At 41.7% G+C, this 21,576-nt stretch overlaps 1 protein-coding gene across 3 annotated transcripts in view; it reads left to right on the top strand.

Moving 5' to 3' along the window:
- The window catches only part of KANK1 (KN motif and ankyrin repeat domains 1), a 211,390-nt gene that overhangs the window by 149,525 nt on the left and 40,289 nt on the right, over window positions 1-21,576 (top strand). For 2 of the 3 annotated variants that reach the window (XM_018052043.1, XM_018052042.1), the window contains exon 3: window positions 2,366-2,485. In XM_018052043.1, coding sequence (XP_017907532.1) covers window positions 2,449-2,485 — 37 coding nt within the window. In that variant the 5' untranslated portion in view covers window positions 2,366-2,448. Of the gene's footprint in view, window positions 1-2,365; window positions 2,486-7,229; window positions 7,290-21,576 lie in introns of those variants that run through there. The other variant, XM_013965960.2, reaches the window with a different exon arrangement.

Below are 21,576 nucleotides of genomic sequence, written 5' to 3'. Positions count from 1 at the left end.
AAGAGTGAGAATTGAGTCTCTGCAGGCAAGCTGAGCAGTATTCAACTGTAGCTGGAAAAGCCACACAAGGGAGCATGCCTGTCAGAAGCAGCCTGTAGAAGGTCCCTCAGAGTGCACTGAGCTGCTTTCACAGTAGTCAGCTTTGAACCATACTGCAGACCCATTCAGACAGTGAAGAAAAGCTAAGCAGTAAGGAATTCTCACCCTGTGTGATCAAAGGGGTTAGCCAAGTCCCCTTTCCTTCTTTTTGTTTACTTATATTTCTGACCTCTTATAATCTCCATGACCGTGGCTTGATAGTTTCCTTTTGCATAGCATTTTAAAATGCTTTTTTCTTTCTCCAGTTCATTTTAAAGCAAAAAAAACCAAGTTGACAGGAAGTATCTAATATCTCTTTTATAAATAATTACTATTACAAAAGTAATGAAGGAGCTGAAATCATGGATAATTGCATCACTGAAGGGCAACCACAATGAATGTTTTGGTGTATTTATTTCTAATTGTTTTAAATAGATGTATAAATATGTACATATGTATTTTTGACAAAATAGGTTATGACAGAATAGTTTTTTTAATCAACATATTTTGAGTATTATTAAAAGCTCTTCAGTTCAGTTCAGTTCAGCCACTCAGTCATGTCCGACTCTTTGCAACCCCATGAATCTCAGCATGCCAGGCCTCCCTGTCCATCACCAGCTCCCGGAGTTCACTCAGACTCACGTCCATCAAGTCCGTGATGCCAACCAGCCATCTCATCCTCTGTCATCCCCTTCTCCTCCTGCCCCCAATCCCTCCCAGCATCAGAGTCTTTTCCACTGAGTCAACTCTTCGCATGAGGTGGCCAAAGTATTGGAGTTTCAGCTTTAGCATCATTCCTTCCAAAGAAATCCCAGGATTGATCTCCTTTAGAATGGACTGGTTGGATCTCCTTGCAGTCCAAGGGACTCTCAAGAGTCTTCTCCAACACCACACTTCAAACGCATCAATTCTTCGTCGCTCAGCCTTCTTCACAGTCCAACTGTCATATCCATACATGACCACAGGAAAAACCATAGCCTTGACTAGACAGACCTTTGTTGGCAAAGTAATGTCTCTGCTTTTGAATATACTATCTAGGTTGGTCATAACTTTTCTTCCAAGGAGTAAGCGTCTTTTAATTTCATGGCTGCAGTCACCATCTGTAGTGATTTTGGAGCCCCCAAAAATAAAGTCTGACACTGTTTCCACTGTTTACCCATCTATTTCCCATGGAGTGTTGGGACCAGATGCCATGATCTTCGTTTTCTGAATGTTGAGCTTTAAACCAACTTTTTTGCTCTCCTCTTTCACTTTCATCAAGAGGCTTTTTAGGTCCTCTTCACTTTCTGCCAAAGCTCTTAAATGACATCAATAGCTGCATTAGGATACAGGATATATGGATATGTTATTATTTTAGAATTCTCCTGTTTGGGAGAGCTTATGTAGGTTTCTCAGTTTTCACTTTATCTCTAAGCTTGGAATTTGTTAAGCTCAATTTCTTCAGATTTTGTTGGTCTAGAGTGAGAATTTGGGCACAATGGAAGAAATGGAATATTCTTGTCTGTACCTTCGTTGCTTTCCTTACCAATATTTTTCAAAAGGCATTTTGCAGAAGCAAAGGTTGGAGCAATGGGCTTTTTTTGTTTTAAAATTTGTGATTATAATGTCTTGTAGTAATCTCAGTTAACTTTAAAGTAGAAAATCAATATAAAATAAGAAATATGTTGCCTAACATAAGCCCTGATGTTTCAAAACTGCATGTCATGCTAAGTCATTTGAAGTTTATCCAACAGGACAGAGAAGTTTTGTTTTGTTTTTTAAGACGAAGACTGCCTGGATCAGATTCATGTTTTAAAAGACTGGATCAGTGAAAAACGAGATCTTACAACAGAATTCACATGAAATTAATCTTTTTTAAAAATGTGAACATTTGGTGCAACAACTGCTTTGAAATTGCAATTGAGAAAATGAAACTGTTGAAACAAAATTTGGAAAGGAAGATTAGTTTAAAAACCAGAAAGTTTGTGAAATGATACGTATATATATTTGAAGGATACCTTCCTCAAAAAGTCACATTTCTGGAGAAACTATTTTATCTCCCATAGAAGTATTGTGTTTAGAGACCTGCTTTCAGTCCCTGTCCATGGGTGTATCTGTGGGTGCGTCACTCTAAACATCCAGTGGCCAGATACAGGGCAGTCACCACCTTGCTCCACAGGCTGTCTGTCCCGCTTTTCTGATTTGCTCTGTCCATTAGCAGTCATCTTTGTAAACAGAAGGCTAAGATTTAGTGTTTATACATATTTTTAAATGACCCATTTTGATGGGGCTCTCCTTATTGTTTCAGGTTGAATGCATTTGGGAACTTGATGCATAAAATTTGCATGAGTCCTCACTCCTTTCTGGACCTGTCACTGGATTCAAGCCAGCATGGCTCACACCACAAAGGTGAACGGCTGTGCCTCAGGTAACTCCATGTTCTGGAGTGTGTGTGTATACGTGTCTGTGCATTAGTGTGTGTCTTTGCTCAGACTAAGTTGCTTCTTTTTAAATAATGGATAAATCATAATAAGTTGCCTAGATAACTAGAATTTCAAAGCAGTGTCTGTCCATTAAAGTTTTTGATGTTGTTTAATCTCTTGCAGAATCTGCTTTTATCTTTAGAGTTTTTATGTACAAAAATCAGGTAAATTATTATCTAAGGCAACTTTATTGGAGTGTTGAAAGATAAATGTAAAATCCTGAATGCTCAGGCAAGAATAATGTATACTTCTCTTGCACTTCTTTATGAGGGATCAAACAATGAGAGAGGAGCTGAGTCTGAATGCTTAAAACCAATCCTTAGTATCCACTCCCAGAGAAGGCAATGGCAACCCACTCCAGTACTTTTGCCTGGAAAATCCCATGGATGGAGGAGCCTGGTAGGCTGCAATCTATGGGGTCACTAAGAGTCGGACACGACTGAGCAACTTCACTTTCACTTTTCACTTTTATGCATTAGAGAAGGAAATGGCAACCCACTCCAGTGTTCTTGCCTGGAGAATCCCAAGGATGGCAGAGCCTGGTAGGCTGCCGTCTATGGGGTCGCACAGAGTCAGACATGACTGAAGTGACTTAGCAGCAGCAGCAGTATCCATTCCCAAGCAGCTTTTGTTTGATTTTGCCCAACAGTGAGGGAGTGGGACAAGAGAAGGGTATATTCATTCTTTAACTTATCCAGAAAGAAATATACAGTAAGCTACAGATATTATGAATTGTAAAGATTTGTATTCTGATTCTTACTTGATTATGTTGGAAGCCTATATATTTTGCATATCCACAATTTGTATTGTTTATATAAGATTTTGGAGAAATTTGTAGGACACACACTGAGAAAAGTATGAGACTGTATATGGCAGGAGATGACAACCTCGCCAAAGTGGTACTCAAGTGCTCATTCTTCTTTTAAGTTGTCTGCCAAATAGCGGAACGTGTGAGAGCAGTAATTGTATATGTGGGAATTCTTGTAGAGCACTTAAGTCCAAGGTCCTCGCGCTGCTGTCTCTGTGCACTGGTAATGGAGAGAATGTAGGGTTGGAGTCAGGAGACCCACCTCCTACATTAACCATGAATTATGGGGCAGGACTATTTCTCCATGTGTAAAACATGAGTAAGTATGTCAGCCTGCAGGGTTAGAACCAATGAGAGCATCAGAAACATGCCTCCAAGTGTTGTGTAAGCTGTAAAACATCGGGAGGAGAAGGAGGAGTCCTCTGAAATGGGCCACTCACCCGCTATGAGACTTTCTGTGTCAGCAATCCCAGCTACAAGCATCCCCTCTAACAAGATGCTACAGCTTGCCCCAGATCAAACCCAATTATCTGTTAATTATGGAACAACTGATCTTAATCCATTCCTTCTTCCTGTCCTTTCTGCTGTTCGACTTCTCAGGACTTTTATAGATTCTGCTCAGGATTGCTGTCAATAATGTGAATGACAGTACCTAACATTTAATGAACCCTTAGTGTTACCATGGTACCCAAGATGCTTTGCCTACATTATTTTGCTTAATCATCACTGCTGTCCTGTGAGAGTGTGTGTTATCATCACTGCCACCACCACCACTGCTACCCCTGTATCCTGGCACAGAGAAGCTCAGTAACTCACCTAAGTGAAGAAAGAAAAGTCAGGATTATTACTTGTTTCTCTAGTCAAATATTTGATAAGGGCAGAAATTGAAACACTGTGAAGTTTCTTGAGAGTTTTGAGTGGATTTCAATACCCCCCTGCTGCTATCATCTCCTTTCCCTCTCCTGCCCCTAATTCTTTTCACACACTCAGAGGAAGGGGGCTTGAAGTTGTTCTTCAAAACCCTCTGGTATCTCTGGCAGAATTCTATATTCAGGGGTTTAGTTACTTACCCCAAGTGACCCTAATTCCGTTTCCAACTTGATTTGTCTTGGAGTATCACTTTTCCTTAGTTCTTAAAGTTGGATGATACAGTTATAACCTTCCTTCCTCACTTGGTAGCCTGCCTAACAGGTCTAAGGACTGAGTGTGAAAGCAAAGAAAAAATCTGATTTGTGACTTCTGGGGTGTCAGGGTATGACTTGTTATTGCAGACAGGTGCCTGGAACAGAAGGCTGGTGACTGATCTTTCCCATGAGAAAAAACTACATTATTTGGATAGTTTAGTAGAAGTGTTAAGTGTGAAGTAAATATATGTTTTATTCATTTTCAAAAATAAAGTATAATATTAAATATGCTTTCTTAAACTATACTTCCTCTAGACGTGTTATGCCCCAAGAGGTCTCCCTTCCTACCCCCTCCCCCTGAAAAGTCACTGCTTTGGGCTCCTCAGAACATGAGCAGAAATCCCATGTGACGATGGAGTCAGAACACTGGCAAAAGAAACACTTTCCATGGTCTGAGGAATATAGCAGATGCAAAAGAAGACAACTGAGAAAAGCACAACCTGGTTACACCGTGCCCGGGTGCAAGACACACCTGAAGACTGATCATCCCGTGTTCACGTCCCTGCCTAGAGTTTAAATTGGATAAGGGACCATTCACAAGTAATTTTACACTCTCATTCCCCACTGAGTCGTTCAGTTAGATTGGGTAAAAAGTATTGATTTTTTTAAAATTGAAGTAGGCTTCCCTAGTGACTCAGATGGCAAAGAATCTGCCTGCACTGCAGGAGACCCAGGTTTGATTCCTGGGTTGAGAAGATCCCCTGGAGAAGGGAGTGGCAACCCACTTCAGTATTCTTGCCTGGGAAATCCCACGGACAGAGGAGCCTGGTGGGCTAAGGTCCATGGGGTTGCACAGAGTCAGACATGACCGAGCAACTAACACATAGTTATTTACAATGTTAATTTCTGGTACAGCAAAGTGATTCAGTTATACTATATGTATGTTCTTTTTTTATATTCTTTTCCATTATGATTTATCATAGGATGTTAACCATAATTCCCTGTGCTATACAGCAGGACCTTGTCTATCTAGTCTATATATGATAGTTTGCATCTACTTGTGCCAAACTCCTACTCCGTCCCCCAACCCCCTCCCCCTTATAAGAGTGGTTAATTAATACTATAACTTGTAAAATGTATTACTGTACATTTCGACATAAAAAAATATGTAAAGGTTATATAACAGGCACTCATGTGCATACCATCTAAGCCTAAGAAATAAAGTTTACCAGTACATGGCATGTATTGAGCACTTAAAATGTGCCAGACATTGTTCTGGGCCCTGGGGATAGAGCAGGGAACAAAATATGCAGAAACCCCTGCCTTTAGGAATTTTACATTCTAGTGGAAGTTGAACTCTCCTTGTGAACAGAGTATCCAGATAAAAGAGAGTCATTCTTACGCTATTAAAGAACCCTTTGTTAATCTGAAATTCGGATTTAACTGGGTGTCCTCTTATATGCTAAACCTGGCAAACTTACTTGTAAAACCCTTCCAGATTTCATCTTCCTTCTTACCGCCCACCCCCTCATTATCAATTGTTTGTCACAATTTTCTTTTTCACCACATCCTTCATCCTACTTCTGTTGATTGATCCAGTGTTGTTTTCATTAATTTAGAGTATTTTATTATGGTATTACTAAGAGTACACTAATGTCATTTGTTAATGTAATGAGGTATGAACATCATAAATTGCTTATGACTTACCGTTCTCTTTCTTTATAGCCAAGTAAGTAAATGGGAGTCATTGATTAGAAAAATTGGTGTATTCTGTAGAATTTAGGGATAGGGACAGTCTGCTTTTTACCAAGCTTTCCCATTGTGTTGTAAACAGTGTACTGATTGATGCCTCTCTAAACACTAATTAATGTTGTGAAACTTTAATTAGAGTTGAGTCTCTTTAGAAGCCAAATAACAAGTGGCTTATTTGTCAGATAAAGATAATAATACTTGTCCTACCTTCTTTACAGGATTGTTATGAAGGAAAAATAAAACAATAACCGTCAAAACACTTTTTAAGATGTAAAGTGCTGGTCAGAAGTCAGGATCAATCACCATCCTCCTTGTCCTGCTATCTCTGTCATGATCTAATAAACACCTGCTCAGGTGCCATGTGCCAGGCTCTGTCAGATGCTGGGATGTTGGGGAAAGAACTGAATTATTGTCTTGTGTCTGACAGTTAAATGAAATAAGTATATGAGCCTTAGTGAATGACTTTTTATGCTTGCCATCACCATTTGTATTTTTTCTAATACTTGCCTTTGCTAGTCTATTACAGTTTCTCCCCTCTTGCTATTCTCTTTCACAGCCTAAACATATGTATATTTTCCCAGGCAGATACATATTTACTCATTCAATATACTTACTGAACTGCATTAACCATTTGGTTGTCATTTTAAATTAAATAACTTTCATAAAAATATTTAATTTAAAATGTTTAAATAACTTTCATAAAATCTTGTTACCTCGTCAGTTATTTGGCTCCAAGTTTTGTTTCCATGCTGATGTTAAATGAGGTACAAAGGCCACAGATAAGAGCTGGTCAATCAGAGAGAGTCTAAGTCTCGTGGCAGAGAAGGTAGACGGCTGTGGTGCAGTGCAGCCTACTCTCCGTTGTGTAAATATTTTTTCTGGGCAGGAGCATTTCTCAAACAGAACTCTGAGCCCACTGCGATGAACCTGACAGCAGGGATATGAATGCTGTTTGTCAAGAATAAGACTGATTTGCACTGACTGGTCTGGCTGGAGGGGCCCTGGTGTTTTCTGAGACCGTCTGTAAAGAATGTCGCAGAGCATGGCAGAGGTGGTTTTGTGGTGGTGAGTCAGACCTGACCTCTGTGTTTGTATTATACCAAAGACATAGGGTGAGCTGAAGAGAAACGGGGGCTGCTTTAATTTGTGGGTACCCTTCTTGACTTTCTGGGGTCTCCTGATGAAATCTGCAAGAGGATTAAATGCATTTTCCCTTAAGTGATATGTTCAGTGGTTATCAGAAGAGCTGAGAGGGTAACAGAATTGCCCAACATAAAAACATATGTAAAAGCTAGCCAGGATTTTGATCTCTTCTGTTCAATCTCCCTTTTATGTTCAGATGGCAAAACATGACTTGCCCCCATGGCTAACCCAGAAATTGAAAGTGGAGAGTCATTTTTCTTTGAGGCATTCTGTTGACATTAAAAATAAGAAGTGTAGTATCTATGAAGATCTAATTGAACAGATCAATGGGAAAGTATATATTTCAGAAAACAACATAAAACCCAAAGTAGAATGATTATAAATAACATGTCTCTCCTGACAGGGGTCATTTTTTTTCCTTAGTGTGATTGTTCTTTAGAGCCAAATGAACAAGCGTATCCTAATACTATATATATATAAATTATATTTGTATATTTAGTACCTCATGCAGTTTCACCCTTTATTTGATGTGTTTAATAACTGGATTTAATTAGATTATCATTTCCACTTCAAATGAAACTGTTAGTTGTTAGTTAACTGAAGGCTAATTCCACCCTGAATTTCTAAGTGAAATAATTTATTTTCTTATAGTGATGACGTTTGGGAAGATAGTTATTTTTTTAAGTAAGAAGTATTTACATTTGAAGTGTTAAAATGCCAAGACCACCTACAAACAGGGACCCTGGGCTTTAGAGTCTTGCTTGTCTAGTTAATCAGAACCCCAGAATTCATCCAGCCCCAAAGAGGCTCTGAAGAGTCCCTCCCTTGTCAGGGCCTGCCTGTTTTATAAACTTTCAAGGCTTTGGTCTTAAGCTATAGCCAGCTTTACCTTATAAGATTTTTGCTTCAAACCGTGAGCGAGTCATAATGGGTTAAGCATCAGATTTCAGACAGGCAATTAGCTCTCCAGTTAAGCCAAGGAAGGATGACTTATCTCGCAGCAAGTACCAGCCTACTTGGGTGTAAGAAGAATAGAATTCAGACTCCTGCTAGCCGTAGGTCTTGAGCAAAGGTACCCTTCTGTTGTTGATTTCTGCCCAGGTGCTCCGTGGGTGCCAGCAAGAAAGAAAAAAACACAAAATCCCAACAGGGAGTTTTCGCTATGTTAAGCACTTGAGCTCTTGCTATCTTTTGGAGATTGCATAGGGAGGCACAGGATTACAACAGCCCTTCTATGGGGATTTGAATATTCTGTGCCCTGCTCATCTGCCAGCTTCCTATCGTGAGTATCAGCATTCGTTTCTGATTATACACTTCCCCTCTTTCTGGAAGAACTTTGGGTGGGCTAGTTGAGCCCATCAGCTTCCTTCTTCCTGTGTCCGGGATAATTCTTGTTCATCTCCTTTGTGTAATTTCTGAGAAAGGTTTGAATGTGCTTGGAGGAAAATGAGTGACTAAAGCTCACTTTCTGCTTTGGGGACGTTTTCTATAAAAGGCTGTTTAATTTTATCTGGCATGAAAAATAATTAGTGGTGTTCTCACATTCCCAGAAATAATGCATTCTTACTCTTTTCTGGCAGTGTATTTTAAAATGGCATTGAGTGGTCTTCTCTAATAAAAACCTCAAAGAAGACCCAACTGGGAAATGAGCCTTGATAAGATTCATTCAAACAGTTGTAGAAGTTCTAAGTCCAAAAAAAGTGATGATTCTGTTTTTCCTCTCTTGGCTGCCCTGTTAGATATTTTTGCAGTGTGCTATAACTGATTTACTCATTTCCATATGCTTTAGGAAAAGTATGTTCATGTTTTAGAGGATAAGCTTGGTTCTGCTTTTGGGTTGCAGTTCTTTATTAAAGCTGAAAACAAGAGAAGTGTTTGAAATATGCAGCCCATTTGTATATATAGCATCAGTGATCTCATCTGGCCATTCTATATGGACGTGTGATCTCACAGCTTAAAAATAAGTATGTAGCTGTTTTGAGGATCTTTTAAAATAGAGACCAGATTTCTAATCCTAGTAGTTCTTGGAGCAAGCCATGGCTGAAAATGAAGATTAAATAATATTCTATAATATTAGAAGGCTTTTCTAACCAAGAGAATGAAAAGCAGAACTATAGACATGAGGAAGAACTGGGCCAAGAAATAAATTGTTAGATTCATGAGATTTGTTCTTATTCTGAATGTTAAATCTTTGTACTCTTACACTGTCTTGTTTGTGACAAGCCAGATTTGAGTAGTTCGTGACATTTCTTTCAGCTGGATAAGAGGTTGTGGACATGACTACATTTCATCATATAAACCTTTATTTAGAGGAGCTGATGCTAGAGTAATGTTTTATGAAAGCAGTTTTATTATTTATAGCTCTTTTTATTAGTCACAAGTCCTAAATTTATTTTAGTTCCTTTTTTTGTGGTTTTATCTGATTGGAACAGTTCTCTCTCCAAGGGATCCAGTGCATTTTGGACATGATCTCTGTTAGATAGACTCAAGTGCTAGTCATGGGATTTTCTGAATTTGGTCTCACAATATTTGTTTTAGTTGATAAGTTCCATCAACTTTGCAAATAACTTTGTGAAAACATTGATTCAGCTTGTACTGCCAAAATTTCTGAGTACCCTTTTTCTTGCATCAACATGTTAGCTGAAGGCATTTCAAGTGTTCTAAACAGCAGGCACATTTAAGAGTCTTCTGAAAGAAAGGGGAGAATATTCTTAGATTAGAAATATAAGTGAGTGACAGAGGGGATATTTCTAATAATTCATAAGCCCGGCTGCTTAATATCTTTAAAGCCTTAGTCACACACAGCAGTTCTTACATTCTTCTAACTAAAACATAAAAAAGTTCACTCTCCCTCTGCTCTCTGCCCTCCTCATCAGTGTCTTCCTCATCACCAAGAAACTTTCCTTTTCCCTAGCATTTCAGACTTATTGACCAGGATGCTTCATTCAAATCAGGACCACCCCCTGGAAATGTTTTTTGAGGCGGCCCATTTGGTATGTTCCCTCCCACTGTGAAACAAAGAGTGATTTGTCTTCCCATGACCTGGAGGAGCAGGTTGAAGTACCTACTGGCTTCATGCAGCGTGTCCCCTAGCCAGTACTCCGCCTCTTCAGGTGGTGAGTCAGCTAGATGATACACTGATTTTTATAGCATGGCAGGGTGGAGACCTGGAAGTCCATAGGCCAGTCAGGGAGGAGGGAATGGTTCGCATGTCAAACCATTCCAACAATGCAGCTTACAGGAAAAGATTGCAAAATCCTGAAGCCCTGTGCCACCAGATTTTTCCATTAGCACCACACTTTACACAGCTTTCAGCTCTGCCACAGAGACAGCTGTTTGGCAGTGTGAGGGGAAACGATCGTATTCCATCGTTAGCTCTGTGGTCGGTTACCTGTCATCCTGTCCTGTAAGGAATCCCAGTAGTTGTGAGTATCACCTTCTACTTGCTGATATAACGAGCTGCGGATTCTCTGAAGGTGGTGCTCAGACATTATTTGGGCACTAGAAAACAGCCTCTGGAACTTACACCACCCCAGGATACTGATTTTAAATGAAGAAATCCAAGACAGAAAAGTTTCCGGAAAGGTAAAGGGGGCTTAGATCTGGGGGCTTTTCCTCTAGGGTATTATCCTTTGGTTTTCTGTCCTTTGTACACTTAGATGATGAAAAGGGAGGCTTTCCAAATTATGGTCAATTGAAATGAACATGGTATGGTTGGGGAATTACCAGAAAGAATGATACAAAGCTCAGTAAAAATAATTCAGTTCCGTCAGTTCATTCATTCAGTAGCTCACTTTTATGTGACTATACAGAAATACACTTGGCAGAGGGCGCCTGTTTCCCTTCTTTGTGTAATGACCAACACTGAGGTTCTGTGAAAGTTGGTCTGTCTTTTGCCTTATTCTCACTGCTTTGTGATTTTGTTTTATTAAGGATAGCTGGCAAGATTAAGGATCTTTGAGCTTTCTAATACTTTTGTTATTTTTTCTGTCTCTCCAAACATTTTAGCTTTCAGTAACTTTAATCTCTGTTTTCTGCTCTGCACTCAGAGCCTTTGTGTTTGGCCTTATTTTGACAAATCATAGTCTGTTTCTGTTTCTTCAGTTATGATGCCTGCAGAAATCACAGTTGGCCTTCCCAGGCCTCCCTGACTCCAGGTAGTAAGAGAATAGCTCCGTCCAGAGTCATGTGAAACAAGCAGAGGCTTCTCCACCCTTCCAGCTGCTACCTACCCTGTTCTCCTCTTGGTGGCATTGCCCAAAGCACTATTCTCTTGACCTGGCTGTCTTTCTCATATTTGTTCATATGAACCCTTCTTATGCTTTAAGTCCTGCTTTCTGTCTCACCTCTGCCAACAAGTGTCCTCAGATACTCCCAATGTGAATTCACCCCTTCCTCTTCTTTATTTCTGGAGAGCTTTGTATGCTGTTAAATAGTCACCATCACTCTCTTTTATGTAAGAGTTGTGGTTGTGTCTCACTAATCTGTACCTTTGAGGTCTTAAGAGGCAGGATTCACGTCATCTTCATCTTGGTATGATAGTATGCCCATCATGGCTTGCATTATACCCAAAATAGCCAGTGTTCAACCAACAAAGGTTTACAGCCCACCTCCTTGGTGCTGCCTTAACACTGGGCAGGTAATAGAGTGAGATACAGGCACAGTACCTGCACAGGAATCTGTGAGGTGAAGTTGAGCCCTGCCAGTTGCCATTCTTAAATTGTCATATGGTGGGCAATCTTCTCCCAGCCTGTTCACCTGGGTAGTTCCCTGTCATGAACAGGTGGCTTTCACTCTGTCACACATATTCACTTGCATTTTTCCTCCCCATACCTCACATCTAAGTGGAAGTTAATAGTATCTTCATTTTCTTCATCATGTCCCCCACTGCTGCTGCTGCTGCTAAGTCGCTTCAGTCATGTCTGACTCTGTGCGACCCCATAGACGACAGCCCACCAGGCTCCGCCATCCCTGGGATTCTCCAGGCAAGAACACTGGAGTGGGTTGCCATTTCCTTCTCCAATGCATGAAAGTGAAAACTGAAAGTGAAGTCACTGAGTCATGTCCGATTCTCAGCAACCCCATGGACTGCAGACCACTAGGCTTCTCCATCCGTGGGATTTTCCAGGCAAGAGTACTGGAGTGGGGTGCCATTGCCTTCTCCTAAGGTAGGCTTAAAATGGTATTGTCTGTTAAATGCCTTGGGTTCAGGTACGATGTGGTCATCCAGAGAGGAATATTGTCAGAGGCTGTTTGGGAAGCTTTTTCTAGCTCCTTTGACCTCTCTGTTTCTTTCTCTGTTACCAATCCAACCAGAGTGAGGAGGGGCTCCAGTCAATTCCTTTTGCTTATTAGCCACTCCAGTTTGGTGGATTGGTTGAAGTTGGATGAGAACCTGAGCTGGTAACCTCTAAGGTGGGAGTATGGTCATTGGTCCACCTTCCTTCTCACCCGCGGTTTTTTGAAAAAGGTCTCTATAGATCTATCACCTCTTTAAGATGGAAGGAAATAAACTGTCCTTGCTGCGTCATCATTTTACAGCCTTTATAGTCTCTGTGGTAATTTCATTTAAAGTTTTAAATCTTTCAGTTTCAAGCCCCAGTTCATTTTGTCATTTGGCTTTTTTAAATGTTGATTTCAAACCTTGGAAGAAAATATATTGTGAGAAAGTTTCTAGTTTAAATTTGATGAAATTAATAATCATGAGGCAACCCAGACCATAAAGAAAGCCTAACGTGTAGAAATTCAGTGTGACTCCAGATTTAAACCTTAAATGTGTTTGGGGAAATGCACTTTGTTAGGTCAAGTTTAACAAAGACAAGATCCTTTTTTGGTCTTTTAGATTAGGCCCATCATACATAGCGTCCTCTTCCTAATTTCACTTTCCCAACTGGAATCACGCACCTCCACTGGGGCACACCCTTTTCATGTTGATTGTGGCCTCTCCTTGGAAAATCTCCCTGATAATAAGTTTTAAATGCAGATCCTTCTAATCCAGGCAGCTAAAGGAGGAGTCCTCTTCCAACACCCAACGCTGTCCACACCTATGATGAGAAAGAGCTGTAAGTCCTTGCTAGACCTGTCTTAGCCTTGTAATCCCCTTCAGGTCCTGTCAGCCCCCTGAGACTAAGATGGAGGTGGGTGGAGAAGGAGCCTTGGTGATGAGGAAAGGAACTGCATACACTTTCTCAGTCATGGCAGTTCTCTTAGACACCCTGGTTTCAGTGTTGCATCCCTTCACCAGTCTGGCAGGAAAGGATTACACAGCATAATAAGGTATTTGAGTTCCTGAGGGGCTGAGGGGAAGTCTCAAATATAGCAGAAATAATGCAGACCCTCCATGAGCGTGATAGCAGAGCACCTTGCTATCAACCTGTCTCTTTTTAGGATAAAGACTTAGGTCTTTTTGCACATTAAGATTACCTGTGAGAGAAATGGCAGTAGGGATCCTAGGCTCTTGTTTTGGTTGTTGTCTTTGTATTCAGTTTGTTTCAACAAGGACTCTAGCAATTTTAAATGAGAGGGGGGAAACAGTTGGCCAGCTAGAAAATGGTAAAAGGAAAGGGACAGAAACTGGATGAGATTGGATCCCAAATGGATATGGTGAAGTCCTTGCTGGGTATTAAACTGAAGCTTGGGAGTACGTTCTATTTGACCAACCCGAGGTCTTGTTTTAATTTGAATTAATGGCCAAGATTTTTCCATTAAATAATTTCATATAAAAATACCAGTTTCTTCAACTCTTGAAACGTCTTTCTGGATCACGAGTGTATACTTCCACAGGGCCACAGTCAACTGGAGAGGACATGTGCCTTCTAGTCTCTCCCATGGAGAAGACAATGGCACCCCACTCCAGTACTCTTGCCTGGAAAATCCCATGGACGGAGGAGCCTGGTAGGCTGCAGTCCATGGGGTCACTAGGAGTCGGACATGACTGAGCGACTTCCCTTTCACTTTTCACTTTCATGCATTGGAGAAGGAAATGGCAACCCACTCCAGTGTTCTTGCCTGGAGAATCCCAGGGATGGGGGGAGCCTGGTGGGCTGCCATCTATGGGGTTGCAGAGAGTCGGACACGACTGAAGTGACTTAGCAGCAGTCTCTCCCAAACCCCTCCAAACTCCTTCCTTTCCATTGTTAACCTGGACACTAAAGGTATTTGAACTTGTAATCTGACCCTTGAGGCTACTTGAATTACTTAAGGGGCTGCCCCCATTTTGGCTGTTAGCTTCCTTTAAGCCAAGATGAAGAACACACTTAAGAGCTGCAAAGTTCACAGCTGAGGTTCTCATCCCTGGCCCTGGCATAGACTCCTCTGTGAAGCTTCTAAACTGCTAATGCCCCTGGCCCCACCCTGGGGATTCTGATTCATCGGGGTGGAGATGGGGGGACAACTCAGCATTTTTGGAAACAGCCCCAGGTGTTTTGACTGTGCAGCAGCGTGGGGAACTTGAGGCATGGAGGGGGTGTCCGCTCTGATAGCTTCCAGCCTTGGCACTTCCCCTTGATTGGCAGAGCTGTGAAATGAGGGCATGGGCTCAGAGTCCTTGACATTATCATACAGTTCTTTAAAAGGAAACAAACACTTCAAGTGTGGCTCCTCTGGAAGGAATCACGTTGAGCAAATGGGCCCCGGGCACCTGCAGTGCCAGGGCCACAGCACTGGTTGAATGAAGACAGGGGCTCCCATAAGTTTGTAGGGATGTCAGATGTGTGCATGAATCATTTAGAGGAGAAAGCACGCTTCACTGAAAGCCTGGATGGAAGAGGTGACCCCACATTAGGATAAGGGTCAGCTTCCAATAGAACTGATACTTTATTTAGCTGGTCTTTGCAAACTAGGAGAATTTTTGTCTGCAAACATTGAGAAGGGGGTGGTAACACGCCAGAAGAGGAAGGAACAAGCGGAAGTGTAGAGGTAGCATGTTCTTTCTCTTCCCCACCCCTCGGAAATGCCAGCTCCCTCCCCGCCACACACTATTCTTTGCCCTCTCAGGGCCACAGGGAAGAGTGCATCACTGTCCAGTACTGTGTCATATTAATGTATCAGTGGAGCAGCGGCATGGATAACATAAGCTTCATCACAGGGTTGTCTTGAAGATGAGATGAGTTCATACATGTACCAAGCCCTCGGAACAGTGCTGTCCAAAATGATTGTGCACAGTGGACAGTGAGGAAGGATGGGTGTAAGGAGGGCTTTATGAAACTGAAGATTCACATGCATTTGTGCTTTGTCTTTGAGGCTGGAAGGGTGTTAAGAAGTTGGTAACAAGGAGAAAAGGAACACACTAGGGGAGGAAGATGAATTCAGGCTGTGTCAGGAAATACGCACCTTAAGTTGTCCAAAATGTAATCCAGTGTTACTCAGTAATTCATCTAGTTTTGGTTTTATCTCTAGACTAGGGGTCAGGCTCTCTGGGGAGGAGTCTTGATGCAGTTAGCCTATTACATAAGCATCAGAAGTACTATGGGTACAGATATGCTTGGCTACTACCCTGCACCACCATCCGGGGAGAAGGACCATTGGGAACTTTGTCTGCAGCCCATTTCCCTTCTCACAGGGAGTCACTTTTGCTGGCTACTGCCCACCTATCAGAGGAAAAGCCCTGAGTACCTCTTCATCTTCCCAGATCATATTCGGTGGCTTCTTTTGTATATAAATTAAGGGAGAGTAGAGACAGACAGGTGTGTCTTTCTCCTGACAGTGGAACCTTTGTGACTGACACTTTTTAGAAGAAGGAGCTCCTATTTTTAGTTCTCCCATCCCAACCTGTGTCATCCTTAATAAAATGAAAGCGAAGTTGCTCAGTCATCTCTGACTCTTGCGACTCCATGGACTATATAGCCCACCAGGCTCCTCCATCCATGGAATTTTCTAGGCAAGAGTACTGGACTAGGTTGCCATTTCCTTCTCCAGGGGATCTTCCTGACCCAGGGGTCGAACCCGGGTCTGCCACATTGTGGGCAGACGCTTTACCATCTGAGCCACCACCCAAATTGTCCTTGATAAAGGACTAGACATTGAAGCACACAGACAAAATAATTATATTCAGCTGCTTTCTAGAATGAGCTCTGTTCTTACCAGAACACAATATTTACAAAATAAAAATTTAGCTGAATTTTTTTCCTTCCAGGAAAGGAATACTGCATTCAGATGCTTTTGTCTTCCTCAGTTTAATTCTTAAGAACAAGTCTTTTGATATAAATACATAGTTTGGAATATAATAATGTAACTAAATAATAACAAAATTTTCTCAGAAGCACAGAGGAGAAAATTTCTCTTCTAAATGACAAAACAAGCCTAAGGAAATTTTAGGATGATGAATGTTTTCTGAAACTGAATTGTGGGGATGGGTAAATAACTGTATACATTTACTAAAACTCATCAAAAACTGTACCCTTAAAATGGGTGAATTTTATGGTATGCTAATACCTCAATAAATTATAAAGTCCAGAAACAAGGGGGAAATTAACTAAATGTAGGTGTCGTTGGATAAAATAATTTGGAATTTTTTTGATCCTTTATTTCAAAGTATCTGGCACTTGAAACTTTGTTCTTTATTAGTTTGTTATTTCTCTTTGAATCAGTTTATTTGGTATAAAACAAGCCCAGATGAGTCCCACATCATCTTAAAAAGTTTGATCTTTGTAGTCTCACATAGGAAAATGTCTGCTTTAAAAAGTGTCACTTTTAAAGCACTCAGGACCAGGTGGGGCAGAGGCTGGAGCAAGGCGTTAAGTGAGTGCTGTAAGCTGTGTGCCAGCACTAAGGTGAGCCAGTTAGACACAGCAGATCCAGGGATTCTTATAAAACTGCCTCTCTCCTCATAGCTGTCCTCTGTTCTGAATTTTTTAAAACGGGCCCTTTAGAGTCATCCTTAATCTTTGTTAATCTCCATTTTACTGTTTAGAACTGGCTTTGCTTGTTTGCCCTGTAGATAGAGTTCAGTCAATCTTATTCCACTAGGATCAGTCACATTTACCCAGTGGACTTAGGCACACAGGTGAAGAACAGATTTAAAAGGACTTTTTCCCTCTCTTTTTTTAGGTGATGAATTTAAACCATTAGAGGGACAGATGATTCTTACTAGATTTTTAAAACAGAAACAAAACATCACTTAAAAACATTATTCCCCTAAAACAGAATGCACTTGTTTGGGAACTAATTCTATGTCTTTGAAAGTCATATGATCCAGTTGGGATAAAATTTTTAAGGAACTATGAAGGAAAAAAAAAAAAAAAAGGTTTGGGTCTGTGGTTTACAAATGGGAGTGTTTTTAGCCTTCAAATTGCATGTTGCATTAAATAAGAATGAACCAAGAAAAGGAATCACTCGCCTCCAGCTGATCCTGGGTTCGGCATAGCGCTGAATCATTTCCTTCAAAGACCAGCCCTGCGCCCTGGCTCAGGTTATGACTGGGAGCTTTTCTCAGCCCTGGACGGTTTAGAGGAGGAGGGACCAAGTCAGCAGGAAGAATGAGGAAACATTTGCTGCCTTTCTCTCTGTGGTCTTCAAGAGTTAGCAGATATTACAGCTGCATTTCTGGGGCAGCATTTCATGTGTCTGAGGAACACAAGCATAGTTTGTTTGAAAAACTGGAAGGAGCCTGGGAGAGACCTGTCTTCACCTCTGTGTTGCTGAGATCCTTGTAGCGGTTCTGTTCGTCGGTAGTTTTTGCTGTCTCACTGACGCCGAGAGTCCTGGAATTAAACCCCGTGGCCAGCAGGCTGTTAGTTAGTCAGGAAATTCCAAATGGGTATAAATAAATGCTCTGCAGCAGCTCCTGGGCTCTTTGCCTGCTAACGTGTGCAGGCCCTATAACGCTGAGGGAAGTGGGCCCGAGACTTGGCTTCCTGCTGGCTGAAAATCACAGTTATTTTGTTTCTGGGTGGGTAAGTAAGAAAACCCCAAAAAAAGAAAAACAGAGGAGAGTGTGACGTGTGGGTGGGGGTTGGTGAAATATAAACTCAAGCTCTGTATGTTATGAAAAATATTTGCTTTTCTTACAGACTGGAAAGAATAACTCAGTCCTGGATTTTTGGTTCAGTGACAGTTTCAACTTTAGCCATGGCTCTAACATAAAGATGTCATTGTCATGGGAATGAGAGGTTGCATGTATATATATGCTAAGGTTTGAGTTCTTGGCTTGCTTAACTCCCAGAGTTTCCTTTCTTGTTGGTAACTCCATTTTTGGTCATTTGTTTTCAGCTGTTTTTCTAATGAGCTGCTCAGTTTGCCTTGAAGTTGGTTTCTTTTTCTTACGTAAACATGGTAAAACAAAATAAGGGCTGGGATTCATACAATTACTTTAGCCTCTCCCACCTCGCCAAAAGGCATAATGTTTTGTTAGAAAAGCCTTTCTGTCCCAAAGTTCCCTAGCTTTGGGAACCTAGTGCTGGTTCTCTGATTTTCACAGAATTACCCTCTGAACTGGCACATTTCCTATGTACGCTTAGAGAAGTGTGTTATTTTTGAAGAAAGTTTGGAAAACAGCATTTAGTCCCCAAGCTAGTTCCCTTCTGTGCATGCACGATAAATTTAGGCTCCAGTTCAGCAGTTAAGTCTTCAAATCAGACGGTAGACATTAGAAGACAGCACTGCTGAGGCTGTGAGAACAAGCCCTAAAGAGCCCAGGCCTCTCAACTATCAGGAGACAGGTTAGGGGTAGAGTTGCTGCATCTTCTGGTTGGCACTGAGCACTGGAGAAGAGGGCCACTGTGTGACCCTCACAGCCTCTGTGATGTCACACACCTCCTTGCTAGTGTCCTCCATTCTCAGGAACTGTGACCCTTTCCATTTTCTTTCCTCTCACTGCTCACCTGCAGCCTGGCTTCGAGACTCCTAAGAGCTACCCAGGGTGAGACTGATGACACAGCAAAAGGAAGCTGCCTTTGGGGATTGTTAGGTTGTGTTAGCTGTTACCATGCAGCTGGAAAGTGCGGCAAGTGGAGGGGGCAGAGAGCAAGGCCCCTGGCTCCGTCTGCCTGAGTTCATCTGGCCTGACAGCTGCTTCAATTAATTCCTTTCTTCACTTGATCACTTAGCAGGTGACGTTATGGAACTTTGTGTGAAGTATAGTGAGAGGGTCGTGGTCTGGAAGCAACCTTTGGAAATCATTGAGTTCCACCAGCATTCTCATTTTATACATACAGACCTTGTTGCTGCATGTATGATTCCAGACCCTTGCTGCCCATTGCTGGTCTGTGAACTCAGAAGTATTTATAGCTCCTGTACTTGTTTTATGAAAAAACTACACCATCCCCCCAATCTGGACAACTGCACGGAAGTGCACTCAGTGGTTCTGCAGTGCACATCTGTGCATAGTGTGTTAAAAAATGTTCTGCTCTTACGACCTAATTAGAGATAGAATAGGGTAGTTCATAAAGATCAGTGCTTACCTTTGTCCTCTTTTTGTGCTGTTGTTGTTGTTCAGTTGTGTCCAGCTCTTTGCCACCCCATGGACTGCAGCACGCTAGGCTTCCCTGTCCTTCACCATCTCCCTGAGCTTGCTCCAACCCATGTTCATTGAGTCAGCGATGCCATCCAACCATCTTATCCTCTGCTGTCCCCTTCTCCTCCTGCTTTCATTCTTTCCCAGCACCAGGGTCTTTTCCAGTGAGTCAGCTCTTCTCATCAGGTGGCCAAAGTATTGGAGCTTCAGCATCAGTCCTTCCAATGAATATTCAGGATTGATTTTCTTTAGGGTTAAGTGGTTTGATATTGTAAGAAGAAAATATTTCCTCTTGGTTATAATGTATTTCTAAAGGTTGGAGAAGTCTGTCTGCTTTTGCTTTTGTTTTATATTACCTCCTCCCTATGTATAATTGATACTGGAGTAGGGCTGTCTCTATACCTAACCAGCATCCACACTCCACTCACCCTGAGCCCTAGTGTGCACACACAGACACATACACCTCCACTGCAGGGCCCAGCCAGCATCTCCTTCAGCCAGAAGAAACCAGGTAGACCTCAAGATTTTCGCAGACTCATTTATTTGATTTTGAAAAATATCACAGACACCTCAAACCCTAGCTCCATGGGCAGGGAGAAAAAAAGCAGGGTGGAAGAAAAGAGTTCTGGACTAGTATGCCAGGAGTGTATGCTTCACCAAACAATGGAAGGTGATCCAGTAATAGTAAATAATAATAGCAGACCACAGACCTAGCTCTGAGTGCTCCACAATAACACTGTGAAGCAGGTCTATTATTTTCCCAGTTATACAGTTGGAGTAGAATCTAACTTGCCAACAGAAAGTGGCAGCACCATGATTCAAACCCAGGCACTCTGATCCCAGAGTATCTGATTTTAATCACTACAGCTCTTCCTCTCAGACTTAACTAAATGGTACCTGCCTAGTCATGAGGCTTTTCATTTCAACAAATACTGAGCATGCTATGTGCCAAGCACTGTGCTAGGCCTTGAGGGATAGAAAAATAAGTATTAATTGGTTTCTGTCCCTCAGCACACCTGCAATCTGGTGGGGTAAGACAGACACGCGCCTGGTCCTCCTAGCACAGGTCAGTGTGTTAACAAAGTGTTCCAGGAGGATGGAGGGGAGAAGGTGACCATTTCTTCCCAGGACAGAGCAATTAGGAATAAGAGAAGACTACAAATGATGGGAAATTTGGGGTTGGGCCCCAGTTGTGATCAGTGAAAGAGGCTGGGGAAGGGCATGCTCGGAAGAGGGAACAGAGTGGACGAAGGCAGAGAGGCTTGAAAGTGCCTTGATATGTTGAGGTTCTGGGAGGAAGAGGGGTTGGGGACTGGGAAGTGCTAGATTAGGCCAAATTGTTGAAGACTTTTAATGCGACAGAAATGAACTTCGAAACTTTATTTTCTGTAATGGGGCTCCTGGCAACCAATCTGCAAGATTAATATTTGAGAAGTCTCTGCAAGTTTCCAGGGATACCTCAAACAAATGTAAAATTCCTCAAAGAATATGTAATATAGGAGCGTGGAGACATTAGTCTTGATAAAAAGCAGACTGCTCTATTTGCATATGAGCAGCAGCAGAGTGTTGGCTGTGCTCCCCAGTGACTGGCTGACTGCTCTCGCGTGCCCCAGCGACACTGGAGGCACAAGTAGAGGAAGGTTATCATCCTCTACATTTATGTCATTTATTTTCAAATAATTTCAACTCAGAAAATTCACTAAAGAACTCTCTTGCCTCCTTCACCTACATTCAGATTCTCCAGTGGTTACTATCTTG

Source organism: Capra hircus, chromosome 8 (genome assembly GCF_001704415.2).
Source record: "Capra hircus breed San Clemente chromosome 8, ASM170441v1, whole genome shotgun sequence".
NCBI classification, from domain to species: Eukaryota; Metazoa; Chordata; class Mammalia; order Artiodactyla; family Bovidae; genus Capra; species Capra hircus.
The sequence above is the reverse complement of the archived record's forward strand: the minus strand, read 5'-3'. Positions and strand labels throughout refer to the sequence as shown.